At 34.5% G+C, this 16,901-nt stretch overlaps 1 protein-coding gene across 3 annotated transcripts in view; it reads left to right on the plus strand.

Annotated features, from left to right (window-relative positions):
• milt (trafficking kinesin-binding protein milt) overlaps nt 1-16,901 on the plus strand; it is a 173,076-nt gene that overhangs the window by 125,008 nt on the left and 31,167 nt on the right. For 2 of the 3 annotated variants that reach the window (XM_072525331.1, XM_072525329.1), the window contains exons 6-12: nt 7,509-7,625; nt 9,236-9,366; nt 10,432-10,733; nt 10,793-11,074; nt 14,372-14,500; nt 14,592-14,801; nt 14,862-15,175. In XM_072525331.1, coding sequence (XP_072381432.1) covers nt 7,509-7,625; nt 9,236-9,366; nt 10,432-10,733; nt 10,793-11,074; nt 14,372-14,500; nt 14,592-14,801; nt 14,862-15,175 — 1,485 coding nt within the window. The remainder of the gene's footprint in view (nt 1-7,508; nt 7,626-9,235; nt 9,367-10,431; nt 10,734-10,792; nt 11,075-14,371; nt 14,501-14,591; nt 14,802-14,861; nt 15,176-16,901) is intronic. The other variant, XM_072525330.1, reaches the window with a different exon arrangement.

Raw genomic sequence — 16,901 nt, forward strand, 5'->3', positions numbered from 1 at the left:
GATTCAACATCTACAACGATTCAGTCAACATTTTCTCGGTCTAAAATTAGTTGTAGTATGCACTATATAATATATATCTCGATCACCGTTAACGATATATTGGTTAATGTATTTTAAATTGAGTTTTCGCCGGTTTTTCTAGTCGTAAAAAAGTTTGAATGTAGGTGGTGAAACCGTTTGGTGTGTTTATTTCTGCGACGCCGCTATTAATTTTGTGTTTTACCGGAATTTAGTGCTTGGTTTTGTTTAAAATTTGTGTTTTAGTTAAAGAACGTACTATTCTTGACCTATTTATTACTAAAGTAGTTTTTGGTAAGTTATTAAAAAAACACTGCTCAATAAATCAGTTTTTTTTTTTAAGAAAATTAATAATTTTCACATTGTAACTATAGTTTTGATGTCTTTAGGAAACCTAGGTTTACAATATTTTGTAGTGCCTTGGACACTTGTTTGTCTCTATTGTAGTACATTACACAATTACTGCTCTTTGTAGGTTATTGTTGCACGATTCTAGCTATTTTTAGTTGTAGTCTCTTTATTTTACTTCTTTCACCTTAGAATATATCTTATAGCCTGTTTCCTGAGATTCTTCACAAGTCTGTGAACCCCCGGAGTATTTTGTCTTAACTATGACGGACTCTCCACACAGTTCTTTATTTGCGGTGTTCGAAAAAATTTTACTTATCCACTAATTCGTCCAGTTTTGACCCCTTTTACTTTTTGTCTTTCGTATTTATCACTAACATAAATACAATTGAGTATTACCTCAGTTATGAGGCCTTTTAGGTATTGTATTTAAAAAAATTGCGGAAACCTCCAACAGTTGGTGACGAAAACAAGAGAAAACTTATTTAATCTTGATTTTTTATCACTTTCTTCAGTTTCGGTTACCACGAACTATTCGAATTCTTGTACGTAGATAAAAATATATTCTTTGCTAAAGATGTTTATTATAATAATTCTGTCTTCACTAGCTTTTACGTCCAATACTTTTAATATTTTCAAGAGTTCATCTCTCGTTATAGTAGTTAGTCATCGTTGTAGGCAAATATTTCTGTTATCATAGACAATTCCTTGTATTATTATTCCAATTATCCTTCAATTAACATAGGTAGAATAATTTTGACATCAAATTCGCCGGTTTGAATTGGTTTTGACCAAATTCGCGGACATTTCTTTACGGTTACTCTAATTTTTGTTTTATTTGCTTTTCCGGTATATCAATTGCACTGAGAGCTTCGTAGATACATTTTTAAGCTTCCAGATTACAGTGCAGAAGAAGTTACTTATAAATATAGTAAAACCTAAAGGTACATCTGACCGTTCACTTTATAGACGTTTTAATTTGTTGAAACAAAAAAGGCGTTTTTTTTTATTTGACCGTGCTTTGCGAAAGGAGGAAAATGAGAATCACTCATTATTTTCAAATATATAATTTTTTTTTTTTTTTCGATTAAACTACAACAAAGATATTGTTCGTAAGCCATTTTCTTCTAGCATTTTCTCGAGTAGTTTGAGAATGTTTTCTGAAGGGAAAATCTAAACGTTAAGATAAAGATAGTAAATCAATTACGAATAATTTTAAAATGTTGCGTAAAGCACTTTAGATGTTATAAAAGTTTTTATTTTATATGGCTTTTGGTAATGATGATTGATGTTCACCTGGAACTTAGGTTTCGATTATTGCGTTGTTATTTAACCTTTTTCACTAAGAATGTTAGATCTGGATGTTCTGCGCACTAACACAGGAAACAAAATTGCGCGTTTCAAATTTAGGCCAAGAGACGATACTTCGTAGCACATAATATCAATGTAGGGATTCTTAGACGAATGGAAAAAAATAAAAAACTGCTTTGGGTGGTCAAAGAGAGAAGTTGTAATATCTCACCTGTATGATAAGCGAGATTCGTATATTCGATCTAATAATCGGAAAAATAAGCGGAAATTTCTCGTACAATGGTGTTCCAATGTGTAACATTTTGTAGTTTTATGTAGCTAGAAAGGTCACCAATTGTATTTTTCGACGAGTGCTGTATAAGCAAAGTCTTTTTTATTACTGTCGCAGTATTCTTTGCTCTTAATAAGCCACAAGCAGGGAAAAGTTTTTTATAGTTTAATAAATTCACTCAAGTTCTCTCAAGGACTAACTGTCATGTTGTAATTTCATTAATTGAGTAAAAACAAGACAATAAATAAAAAAAAAGTTAATGCAAATAAATAAACTAGCCCCGTGAATAGTCAATGCGAACTGAGTCAAATCGGGCCCGGCGATGTCGATGGGGACCGCTATCAACCATCCAATCTAATTCCAACAAATCGCTACAATGACCTGATTACACAACGATAAATCATAACAATTCAATTGTTACGATAAATTCCTAGCATTCATCGTAAAGTGTAAACGTGTCTTAAATGTGACCACCAGGAGATTATATCGAAACGGTGTCGAATCGAGAGCGGAGCGATAGTCTGAATAAATCTTTGAGATAGTCTTGTCCTTTAAAAATGAAGATTTTATTAAAAATATAAAAATAATAGTGTTTTTCCTTAAAAAAATTAGAGGACCTTTAACAATTATCACAGGCCTAAATTTTTTTTTCATGAAAAAGTAATAAGTAGTCGTTGTAAGTTAATAGGTGTCCTGTAGTGAATGGGATGTACTGATTACGAATCTGTACTTAGTTTTTTTCAAGCACGTCAGGTTTTCAAGAAAAGTGTGTTTTAAATTTTTCATAGAAACTGCAAAAATACTGAGAAAATATTTATTGAAACTTTATTTAATACAAAATTACAGTTAGGCAATATGTGGTTTTTTTTTAATAAAACCGTTCTCTTTTCCATGAAAACTGCGTTTTATGGTCTTCTTTTTATGGATTTTTGTGATCAAGTCTGTCCAGCAGTAATCAGCCATCATTCTTATATCCCATTTTCCTTAGTAATGTCTCTCCATCTCATTTATATCTTGATGGAACCTCTCTCCCATCTCTTCGCTGACAGCTCCAAGATTTTTGGGAAAATAGTCAACGAGGGAATCCAGAAAATGAAGTTTGACGCCCATATTGCATCCCAGTTTTTTATAATTTTCGACCATGTTGGCTACAATGTCTTTATATTTTGGAGACTTCTTGTTTCCAAGGAAACCGTCTATGAATTCTAAGAAATAACTCCATGCTTCATATTCATCCTGGGTCATTGTATTCTGGAACAATCTGTCGGAATTTAAAATTCGAATTTGAGGGCCTACAAAAATTCCTTCTTTAAGTTTAATTTGTCATCAAGTGCCACCAATCACGCACTTCGATGTTCATCGCCCTTCCTTCTGGAACATATAACTAAATTTAATTGGTTGAGAAATGAAAAAGTTTCATATAAAAGTTAATTTATCTTTAAATATGGGACATTTTCGGATCTCAAGTGAGTTGTGACAGTTGTGATAGTAGTGTCTAACTCATGGTTTTACCCGTGTAGGGTAGCTCCCTAGAGCACTTTGCTCGAAGGGCTCTGTTTCTTTCTAAGACTCTGAAGCTGAGTTTTTTTCTTCTTAGAAAGAATGTGTTTTATTTCAACCACCTAATAAAACCATAATGGCATTGTCTCTTCAAGATAATGCCACAATAAGAGCGTACCGGCCAACTACGCAATATTACACCATATTGCGCAATAGTTGGACAAATTAATAAACATGGAAACTTGCACCAAGTTGCAATCAGCATTTTCATACGTTTATTAATTACACCGGAGACAACAAATTCAGAAAGTGCAGGAAATGTGTCGGACGGAAATTTAAAGCAGTCACCTTGTTTATCTAAAGCTTTGACAAACTGCTTCATCAATCGTAACTTTATGTGAAGAGGAGGGAAAAGAACTAATTTTGGGTCAACTAGTGTATTATATTTTTTTGTCTTGGTACTTTTTCTGAGTTGCCACTCTTTCTTAACGTAATGTAAATTTCGTGCTCGACTGTCCCACTCGCACAAAAACCATGGATACTTTGTGAATTCAGACTGCTGATCCAAAAGCATGGATATTATTTTGAGATCTCCAAAGAGTTGCCAACAATATTCGCTATACTTTATTTTATTTAGCAACAGCTCAAGATTCTCATATGTTTCTTTGAGATGCACGGAGTGAGCAACAGACACTAAGGCATAGGTATTACCATTGTATAACAAGACACCCTTCAGACTTCTCTTAGAAGAATCAATAAATAAACGCCATGGTGTGGAGTCGTAATTGTCAGCTCCCAGTTTCATGACTACTTCAGGAATATTATGACAATACACCAGTGAGCCCTCTTGAGAAAAATATTCCGCGAACTCTTTTTCACGATGCTTATACCACGAAAATGCGGTATCTGGAGCCAATAGATTTTTATTTTTCAGTCGTGATCGTAAGATTTGTGCAGTATCCTTCGATAGGCCCAAGTCTATCACTAAGTCATTTAATTTAGCTTGGATAAACTTTTGAAGTTTATCCAAGTTTTAGTTTGACTTCAGGATTGAATTCGTCTTCATTGGTTTTTTTCGTCTGAACTTTCATTTGATGATTACTGTTGGATGGTGTGAAGAAAAGGTGGAGTGAAATGAGATACAGGTCGTTTAGCAGAACGTAAATCAGGATATTGAATTTTGTGTTTATTTTTTGAATTGAAACCCTTGATATCGCAGGAGCAAAAGTAGCAGTCGTCTCCATGGTTTTTTAGTTTCCTTCATACCATAGGAATGCCGAAGGGTAAAGAGTTACATGTAGCTTTTGTCCATTTTTTCAGTAGTTCGACACACAGAACTCACACTTTGTGTGGAGCCCAAGGTTTGTCCTGATCAGCAAGCTTTACACTGAAGTAAGCTTGAAAGCTTTCTTTATAAAGTCTGTTATGTTTCGTTTTTGTTGATGACATTATGGCGCGATAAATATTCATAAAACAAAATACAACTCGATGCTACAAACAACTGACACTGCCGTCAAGTCAAGTTGACGGTATCGGCAGTGAAATTAAAATAATGTATTAAAATATTTTCTTTCGAAATATAAGTATTTTAAAGAAATAATTTTAATGCAATTTACGAAATATCAATAAGGTATTTGTTTGCGCTGGTACATAATATCTCACAAGGTTTTTTAATTTTGTGAAAAATTTTTACGTGATGGGCTTAAACCAAATTCATATTCAGAATCAGCTAAGGACACATGTCAAACTCAAAACACCAAAAATCATGTCGGCCTGTTTTATTATCGTTGAAGATCTACAATTTATGAGATAAGATAGCTACACTGACTTTTTTATTTTAAATAGTATGTTTATACTCCACTCCGGAAGTCGTTCTTAAAAAAGATTGTTATAAAAAATTCTGGGAAAATGTATAACCATTTCTGGGAAAATGTATAAGTTATTTGTTTTTAGGTATTAGGTTATAACAAATAACTTTGGTTATACATTTTCGCATAATTAATCTAATAATCTTTTGTGGACGATTTCCATAGTGGAAGTCGAAACGTCAAACACTAGTTAGGTCTGAATTGTGACGTTTATTACAACCAATAATTGTGGCTTAATCTCCTATAATAAACATATATGTAGCATTAAACATGCCACAAGCAAGTAGTTTCAGAACTTTGCTGAATGTTTTGTGTTTAATCATTCACTTGCCTTGCCTACACTGTGTTTTTTCTTTCAATATACCTTTTACCATAGTTACTATTATATTTAAACTCTATTCAAGGTTAAATGTTTCATGTTTGACACTTTGTAATAACTAAAATTTCCTCAGATAAATAGATCTTTATCATAAATTGCACCAGTTGAGGTAGGAAAATACTGGTTCTTTTTATTGCCTCTATAATGATTCAATACGTTCGTGTCATGACCCATGTTTTCAATGGAATTTTTTCTAATTGATCTAATGATGTAATCAAAACGATTTTTGAAAGAAAAATATTTATTAATAAAATTGGGTCTAGGATATGTGCTAACAAAAACAAATATATCAGAATATCAGCGACTGGGTTGATAGTTTGCACCACAAAACATATCTAAAAATTATCATTTTAAATTTTGGTATATTCTGACGATATTAATAAATGAAATATAAAGTATAAGTCTGTTTAATATAAAAATTAATTATTCTTTTCCTTCGCTAAACTCCTTTGACCTGCTAGGGTATCGGATTATAAAAATTACAGAGACTAAGAAATTTTCTATCTATGCTGACTAAAACCAAAAAACTGTTTTTAACACAGCTAAAAGCACAATCAGCTTTAAAAATAAATCTGATTTTTTCTTTCCTCTTTATTTTAGGCGTCCTCAATCAAAAATTCAATCCAATATTTATGAGGTTATCTATCTTTTGGTAAAGCTAAATCATTTTCAAAAAACTGTCTTACGCCTTCCGGTTCCTAGTTTCTTCCTATTGGACTCTTCCTACTAGTCTTCATCCTTGGTCAATATATTCGAATCGTATGGTTTCACAATGCACGTTAATTCTCCTACAAGAATTACTAAAACAACATCTACCATAATTAATTATATTGTCTCAGATTTCTCACCATTTAGGTAGGATTTTCCGCTCAGAACTTTCGTAAATTTCAAAATTTGTGCTTGACTTCTGGGTGGCACTTTCCCTCTGTGAACATGGACTATAATTTCAGTGATTTTTAGATAGGCTTATCTGTGTTTTCAATAAGGCATTTCCTTTAATTACAATTAAGTCAAAGCATCACAAAACCTGGACTACCAAAGGTATCCGCATATCAGTCAAGAATATACGTTCACTACTGTACATCAAGAAATTTACTACCAACGTCTTTGTCACTGAATATATCTCCTCTAAGTACAGAGGAACCTATCTAAAACTTACTTCCAAACTCTGAAAATCTAAATGAATACTTCGTTAATATGAGTAAAAATATAACATCAACTATTTTGTTACAACAAGATCGTATTTCCTATCTCCCCAATTCAAAAAAGGTCTCGAATTCATTCTTTATAAGACCAGTTGATAAATCTGAACTGATCCAAAAGTCAGTAGTATCAAAAGTAAATCTTCCTGTAGTACTGATGTACTATCCATAAATTTTTTCTGAAATTTACCAAAAAATGTGTTGGAAGTCCTGGTCTCACTAATTAATGATTCCTTTGAAAAAGGTATATGTGTGCCTAAAGACAGAAATTATTATTCCTCTTCATAAGAGTGGTGAAAAATCGAATGTCTACAACTATAGACGTATTACCTTACTACCGGTCCTATCCAAAATTATTGAGAAACTAATAAAAACCCCACTTACGCCCTTTCCCGTTGAAAACAACATTTTATCACGAATTCAGTTCTGCTTTTCATCTAATAAATGTACCAGTGATGGTGTTTTCTGTACTACATGAGGTATATCAAGCACTAAACAAATATCTTTACTACGTAGTAAGTGGTTCTAGCTAGCAATGATTTCTACAACAATATTTTTTTATTCACTTTTGTTGTTATCTTTTCGTTAATAACTGTATATTTTTGTTCCAGCTTCTTTGGAAGATGAAAACAAGGCCTTAAAAGCTGAATATTGCCGGTTAGCATCCTGTGCTGACGATATTGAAGCTCAAGAAGCCAGGTTACTCAAAGATCTTACAGGACAATTAAGTAAGTGAAGATATATGTTAAATTATTTACGAATTTCTAATTTTAAGCAATCATCTCTGTCTTTTGTGATGTTGGTACTAGAGTTATGGAGAAATCTGACACAGGCATATGGTTAGAACTTCTTTAATTCATTCTTTCGGAGACTGATTTAGCACACTATTGAAAGGATATATTTATTGGTAATACGACTATGTACATTACTCGTTACAAAATATTGAGGCAGGTCCGTCGACCTGACACCAACAAAGTATAAAAATATAGCAGCGATTCACTTCAAATGCAAAAAGTCCAATTTATATCTAACAAACTGGATCACGGTTGTAGACACATATTGCTGCTTTGTTATCAGATTTCGATTAGGTCACTGTGAAATGTGTTATAAGTGGGTTAATAAATAATTTACACAAACAATTATTTTATAACAAGAAAATTATGTAAGGTTTCTTGGTCCCGATAATGAAGAGGCACGTACATACTTCACAATCTCATTGAACATACTTCACAATTTTATGATTCGTAAGGATATAGAGGTATCAAGCCATTTGGTTAAATACTGTCTCTCTCGAATGTATGTTGCCTTGCTTCCGAGAATGAATAACCAATCGTGTCCTTTATTTGGTTCGACCATCATGATGGAGTCTCTTCCTCTGGATCTACCCATACATCTCTCATGGATCTCACCAACTAAGTCCTTTAAGAATTCGTCTACCTAGATAAAAAGTTATCAATTAACGAGACCCTTTCTGGGAGAAAGCATTACCGCTCAAATAAATCACACCCCTTGTGTATAGCTTTTTACATATTTATGTAATTTTGCAACGGTAATATCCTTGTATATCATCGTCTATTAATGAAGCAAGAAGAACTTGCCATCTTTAGATTTTTTTTAAACAGTGCCTTATTTTATAGATTCCATTTATTGTATTATCAGCTTTAAAACGATAATAATTCTTTTCTTTCTTCGTCTAGGTATGTGTGTGTACTTTGTGTTTCTGCTTGACATTATGTGTAAGTGTGTGTCATGTTTAATTTACCATTAATGTCATGTTCTCAGTTGATCCGCGGGTTTTTATTTTATTACACCTTATTCACATCTGCGTATATATCCGAAGGATATTCCCTGTTAGCCATTGTGACGCACAGTGTCGGAGATGAGAAGTAACTCGCCACCTCTTGGCGGAATCTTAGTCAGTTTAGAACATCCTCATCCCGCACAGTCTCAGATTGACACGGATACTATTTCTTGACTGCGATTGTTATATGGTAGTATTTTGTAACTTAGTAAGATCTGGAACAAGAGAATGAACTGTTCACACCGATGTTTAAGTATAACTAGTTCATTATTCCCTTTGGTTTTACCCCTTTTGTGTTATTCTCAAAATATTCTCAGTTACTCAGCCCTTCTGAGAATTTTCCACCAGAAATTCTTTGCATTGGGCAATTTTCATTGCAGCAACATTGGATGTGCCCCAGCTCACATGTACATTTCCCTTAGCAACTTCTTTCTTAATTTTACCATTTTTTGTTACAATTTTCAACCATAACTTTTTCCACTATTCAAATTATTTTTTAGGCGTTCTATCTTTTCATGGCTACATTTTCTGTTACAGCTTGTGCCAATTCAAGTATGAATTACTTGGAGGACGAATTGGACAGATTAAAAGAAGAAACCAGACTCCAGCACGAGCAAATTTTGGCACTACAATCTCAACTACAAGATACTGAAGGCAAATTACAGAAGGTAAGGTTTAAACACTATAATTCAATTGTCCGAATTAAAATCAAACATGTTCAAACGAACACTATAACTTTAGGAAATTAATCTGATTTTGGCTATTTTTCTGAAGAGTAACAGTAAATTGTATGTTAATTTAACTGTTAGAATACATAACTATTAAAGTAATTTGCTACAATTAGATTATTTCGGATCAGTTTCCGGCTGTATGATTCAATTTAAGAGGCGATTGGAATAAGTGTGAATGAGTGATAATAATTAATAGATGATATACTCAAAGGAATGTACAATTTTACTCGGTTCTCGTCTAGGGACCCATGAATACATTTATAACAGACAAAGAATACTGGTCTATGGATAAGTCCATAATTAAGATACACAAAGTGAACAACTTGTACACAACTATACATTTGTCTAACAAAAAATCTATAATTATACTATATATTGTTAGAAAGCCTTTGAATGCAGATGAAATTTGGGACATTCAAAAAAGATGGCATCTTGGCGGACTAATACGTGCGCCGATGTGCATCACTGCGCCTCGAAAACGTTACCATTGACTCATCACCATCACTCGGATCCAGTCTCCCTCTGGGATCATTCCAACTCGGGTCCAATCTTCCAGTTCACCCAAGACTCTGAGGCTGATTGGGTGTATTAACAAATTTTGTTTTATTTTTAATGTGAGAAAAGATAGTCTTGCTTAAGATTATCTATAAAATAAAGCACACATCCATCCATAGATGAATTGATACCAGAGGATCCTTCACCCAAGACCGCCACTCGGTACTAGACAAGAACCGCAAAACTGGATCGTTTTTGCCGACGAAATGACAAAAATCAGCCAGTTTTCTGTAATATTTGCAATTATAGTCATTGATGACTTTTATTTTAAGTAAATGACATTGATGGCAAGAAATGATGCCATGTTGGAACATAATAAATTGAGTAACTCCAATAGTACTTAAGTTGTGTCTTAATATGTAAACTAAGCTCACATATTTTTTCTTCCACTTGTTTCGTATTTTGTTTTTAGACAATTAATTTTATAGTGCTTTTCTTGTCCTTTAGGTATTAGCTGAAAATGAAGAAGCCAACGGCCTTTTACAAATCACCAAAGAAAATCAAGGTAGCTTAGCGGTAGAGCTGTCAGAATTCAAAGCGCGCTACTATGAAGTCGAAGCGTTGTTCCGCGATGCGCAAGAGCAACTGCGCAAGCTCAGAAAGAAACAAACGCCCGGTGCCAGAATTAACATGTTTTCCTCTCTCGGACAGACGGCCCTCGGACCATTTGACAGTTTACAGAGCGAACTGTCTATGTCGATGCATTCTGAACCCAGTACTGATTCCGGAATATCCAGTACCGATATGATGTAAGTATAGATTATATAAAATTAGCACCGAACATTTTAAACAAATTTTGTATCTTCAGGCCCCAATACAAGAAAGTCTTCGAAACAGTACGTTGTGCCTCACAGAACTCCTTAAGCGGCAGTGACAGCCTCGGTAGCTTCCATTCTGGCATGGGCGGTTACGTCAGCAGTACTGGTGCTAACTCTAGACCTCGGACGTCGTCGAGGATGCAAACTGGTGCCGATCTAAGACGATCTTCTGGTTCTATATATAGCAGCAGTTCTTTAGGCTATCCTAGTATAGATTCCACGGGATATTCCGATACGGATTCTAGTCATACAGACTCGGAAGAAGGATATCCGTAAGTAGCGTTTATGCTTATTTTTAATTTAAATATTTACATCACATATATCACTGTTTGCTTGTTCTGCCTTCTTCTCCGCAGTATGCCACTACTTAGTTAACTGTCTTTTTCTTCAGGATAAAAAATAAACGGTTTACACACGAGAGTGAGGGGAAATACGCTGTATAGGTGGCACTGTCATCGAAAACGAAATACTAGTTTAGTGTGTTGGCACACTTGTTTTAAAAAGTAAATGTCAAGTGTTTTGTTCTCTTTTTAGTCTAATTCTTCATTTTCGACTTTTTATTTACAAGAAAAATTCATTGTTGGTTGCTTTACGACGGATTCAACCAATTTTTTGTTCCAATTTGCTACGATTAATATAATTAATTCTAAAAACCCAGTAGGCAGATGTCTCTGTAACTAACGTAAAGAGATTTGCATTGGGTAGAAAATTTATGAATAGGATATATTGAGATTTTTAGGGACTTTAGGGTTAGTTGACTACCTGACAGAGAGTAAAACAAAAGATGGAGATGACTGCATCAGCCTGGTCTTATTTACTTACTCTTATTTTTTGCACTATAACCCATCGTGGGCCTTTGCTGACTATACAGTGTGTCGATTTTAAAACTTACAATGGGCTATATCTCACGAACAAAAGCTGATATCGAAAAATGCTTGAAACCGTTTCTAGGATAGTAGGTAAGGGGGAACTAAAATGACATGAAAGAGAACTCATCCCCATCAACCCCCTAGGCCCCACCCACCACAACCAAAAAAGTTTAAAGTGCAAACCCCTACTTGTGAAAAGACTATAAAAAATGCTACCCAATGGTATAAATAATAATTATACAGGGTGAAGCAATAATTGTGAAACTTTGGCTTAAATGGAAAATTTAATGAGGTTTTGTTGTATCATCACGTCAAGTATCTGCAATGACAGGACTTTCACATGAGTCGGTTAGATAGGTGTTGAAATTACAATAAGTTTCACCCGTATAAAACACAAATTCTTCAAGAACTAGACGATGATGATCCAGACCGACGAATTGAGTTTTTTGAACTCATGACTGAAATAATGCGCGTTGAACCGAGAATGTTAAAAAATATTTGTTTCACTGATGAATGTACTTTTATGCTGAGCGATAATGTAAACAAACAAAACTGTCGGTACTGGAGTGATGCTAACCCGCATCGATTCAGAGAAGGTCACACTCAATATCTTGAAAAAATGAATGTTTGGGCAGGAATATTAGGCGATGCTATAATTGGCCCCTTGTTCATACCAGGCAAGTGGCGACATTTATCTCGATACGCTGGAAAACGTCATCGAACCTTTAATTGTGCATGAATTAGAGAATCAAAGGGACGACCAAGGTAACCTAGCTCTAGACGAAGATTTGCTGCACTTCCAACAAGATGCAACACTTCCTCACTATTATGGTTGGATACTAATTATCCGAACAAATGGATTGGAAGTGGCCACCTAGGTCAGCAGACTTACCGCCACCTGACTTTTTTCTATGGGGTTACCTCAAGTCAGTTATTTATAAAACTCAACCTGCGTCACTTGGGGAATTGCAAGAAAGAATTACGCAAGCATGTTACTAGAACGTATATATATATATATATATATATATATATATATATATATATATATATATATATATATATATATATATATACTAGAACAACAATTGCCAAAGTTCGTGCAGAATTTGAAACTAGGCTGTATTATTGTTTATAAAACAACGGAACATTTACTTAATTGACATTTTTAACAAATTTGTAGTTCAACAAAAACCTCATTAAATTTTCCGTTCAAAGAAAGTTTCACAATTATTGCTTCACCCTGTATAATTATTATTTATACCATTGGATAGCATTTTTTATAGTCAATGATGTATCACAAATAGGGGTTGGCAATTTAAACTTTTTGTGGTGAACACACGCCCTCATCTGGTCAATACTATCAAAATTAGAAAGGACACATAATGCGCCATAGGGAGTTTGAGCAGCTCCAGGTAATATTAGAAGGCAAGATTGAAGGTAAAAGGGGCATATGACGAAAGAAAAAATCTTGGCTACGAAACGTCAGAGATTGGATCCACACAAGAGGAAATGAATTAATTCATCAAGCCCAGAAGAGAGAGAAATTTGCCTTATTGATCGCTAACCTCAACAGAGAAGGCACTTAAGAGAAGGAGGAGGTTGTGGTGAGTGGAGCCTAAGAGGTTTATAGGGGTGAGTTGTCTTTCATGTCATTTTAGTTCCCCCGTACTATCTTGGAAACAGTTTCAAGCATTTTTCGATATCAGCTTTTGTTCGTGAGATATAGCCCATTGTAAGTTTTAAAATTGACATACTGTATAGAACTATGAGGTCTTTATCCATCTCTAAGGCCATGGTATTGAGATATTAAGCGATATGGTTAGCTCTCCACTTATTGCGTGGTCGTCGGTCATCTGGTTCTCATTGGATGTGACCTTGTAACGCAAAAAAAGGAGATTTCAGGTGGTAATAAGCCGGTCGTAATACAAGAACAATACGAAGGGATCGTTGCTCATTATCGGGAGTGTTAGTGGGAGTGGGTATGTATATGGATAATAGAAAGATAAGAGTTTGACCAAAAAGAAACAAAGAAATACTGAATGCTACGAAACAGTCAAGCAGTACCTCAACAATTCTAAAAATAACAACCTTTGCGAATTGGATTGTATCAAATTTATATACATGTGTTTATGAACTCAATGTCACGTGTCTTTTAACTATTTCTTACTTAGCATTTTTATTATGTAACTACCTCATTTTACAATCCTTTGTTCCCGATTATGGGAACACGTGGAGGATACCCTACAGTGGGCGCTGTGCCTTAGTATTCTTAAGGATTAGTTATATTTTCAGTCTTTCCAAAAATATTTGTATTTTTTTTATGTTTCTAATTGATGAATTGATTCCGTTTCTCGGTTTCTTTAAACATATATTCTAAAATATGTGTTGTCCCACATCCTTTTGTTTTCATTAGACCGTCGTGGTTTTTTAATTTCCCTCTTCACTATGAGTTATTGATTAATATCTTCATACTATTATGTACATCATCTCATAAGCTGCATTCTCTTGCTTTTACTACACTTACCTTTATTTTGATTTTTCTTGCTCATATTATCACACTTGCTGTAACATATTTTTCAGCTACTAACTGTCAAAAAATGTGGCAACTAATGCACTAACCAACTGCACGTATAATTGCTTGGCTTTGTCTAACGGCCATGTATATTTCTGTGCTATAAAAGAAATCTTTGTTTTACATAGAGGCGGCCCCCAGAAGGGTATTCCCGGAGTACCTGGTGCTACAGAGCTGGAGGCTGCATTGAAGAGATTAACGCCTGCAGAGATTCTGGCGCGACGAGCAAATCTCCAACATGGACCTACATATGGAGGGTAAATTATTTCATAGAACTATATTAGTTTATATTATAATTTCATATTTGTTAAGGTTTATCTCTTGATTAAAATATTTTTTTATTTCCAGTTACGAAGGCGATTCGTACCTTCCCTTCGGTTGTCGAACACCCGACAGTTTAATGTCAACGGGCTCCTGTCATTACCTTGGTTGGAAGTTACCTGAGAAACTTCAGATCGTTAAGCCAATGGAAGGTTCAAAGACGCTACACCAGTGGTCGCAGCTAGCTCAACCAACCTTCGGTGGTATTTTAGACGAAAGACCCGGTGTTAAAATAAGGTAACACAAAGTTTAACGAAATTAGAGTGTCTATATCTACTTATACATGTTTATTTTTAGAGGAGGAAAAGAATTAGAAGAACTCGGCCTAGAATCGTACGCCCTCAGTGATTTAGAAGAAGATGAGGAATACTCCAATCCCGGTAAACTCTTCGATACGTCAATGCACACATACACCTATACTAATAGCACCATAATGCATCCCGATGATGGTACTACGTCGGTGACGCACAGCCAGAGAGGCAGCAGGATGGCTTCAATATGTTCCAGCGTTCAGCCATCGCCTCCACAAACACCCATGGCTTCGAGTAGGCGCAATTCTTGTAGCACATTCTCTACCACTCTGGGACTAGCGAAGATGTTGAATGAAAGAGGTTAGTTTATTTTATATCCGTCATTATTTCAGCTGATACAGTATACAGTTTCCCCCATAATGGTATTCTGAACCATTATATTTAATCAATAAATTTATTAGTTGAATTCATTCAACATTCATTGTATTAATCATTATTTTCCAAGGGTTTTGTGCGATCCTGCAGTGCTATTTCAAAATGGTAACCGTTCAATATTCAATGAAGACTGTGTAAAAAAAAGTATAGCAGTACTAATAATATGATTTTGTTTAGTTTTTATTGTAAATGCTCGAACAGGTCAATTTATTTTACCAGTTTTATATATTCTGTTTATTTATTGACATCTGTCAAAAATGTGACGTCATCGACAGTTTTATTAAATGACAATTTACAGAGTGGTCATCGTAAACTCCACCACCAGGTTTTGTTCTTACTGATGAACGAACATCTAAAAATTAAAATACAAGGTGCCATTGAAAAGATAAATAAATAACCTTTAAGTGATAAGTCACACAATGTCCCTTTATATTTAAGGTTTTAGGGATGAAGCCATAGATTGAGGATGATTATATTTACAAAATATATATTTCCTATAATTAAAAATTGTTAGATCCTAAACATTGATGGATCCAACCGTTTTCTTCTCGACAGTAGTTCTATAAGTTCACTAATAAATGAAAAAAAAACTTTAAAAAATCTTCATTTGCGTACTATTGCCCCTACAAGTACGCAAGTGCGTATTTTGCCCCAAACCTAAAATGTATAAAACCCCAAATAAAAAAGGAGATGATAGGCGTTTAAAAGAAACCAATCTGTATTAAAAAAACCAAACGTAAAATACAAAACGTTAATTGTCCAATATCAAATCTTCAGAATTCATATCCGAAATTGGACAGTATAATTTTATCACCCAGTAGACCGAATGAATTTATTTGTTATTAAATACACACACGTAGTTAATCAGGTTACATACACATTTGGTCAACACCCATAGTGTACGTCTCATCAATAAACTCTGCTACTATTATTTGGTGTTTCCATTACAACTGAACGAACATCTTCACTGAGCCAACGAAGGGGAATTTGTTCATTAATCTAAAAGAGAAGTTAATTTGGCGAGGTCGTCAGAGAATCCTACTGAATTTGAAAATCTGAAAGAGCTGGTTTTTATTGCTTCCGTTGTCTCACGAAAACGAAATGTTGTGGGTAGTCGCTTAAAAAATACGCCTTCATAACCATCATCATTTACTTGGCGGACTTTGGCGACAAATAATCTGTATGATTTTTTTCCAAAAACCTTCTCTACGACAAAGTCATCAGCTAAAATATTTGGTACAACATCAATGTCTTGCTCTTCATCGTTATCGGAGAAATGAATGCCACAAGAGTCAATACTTTCTTGATAGGAGAGTGCTACTGATTCATCAGATTAGGAGAGTGCTACTGATTCATCAGATGATGATTCGTCGAAAACTTTCCTTTTGGCAGCAAGAACTTTAGCACTTTGAGATATCTTTTGATTCTTCAGTAATGCTTTCCTCTCCTTCTGTTTTTCTGCTTCCTTCTTTTCTTCTTGTTCTTCTAAAAGTCGCTCCTTTTTAGGTGTCGATGTTAGTAGCTTCAAACTTTTCCTGGTTCGTTTCCTTTTTATCTTAATTTTTGGGAAGGCAATAATGTCGTGAAGGTGAAATTACTGACTGTTCTGATTTTGATGACGGCTGGGGCTCTATAGCATCAGTAACAAGTT

Source organism: Diabrotica undecimpunctata, chromosome 3 (assembly GCF_040954645.1).
Source record: "Diabrotica undecimpunctata isolate CICGRU chromosome 3, icDiaUnde3, whole genome shotgun sequence".
NCBI lineage: Eukaryota > Metazoa > Arthropoda > Insecta > Coleoptera > Chrysomelidae > Diabrotica > Diabrotica undecimpunctata.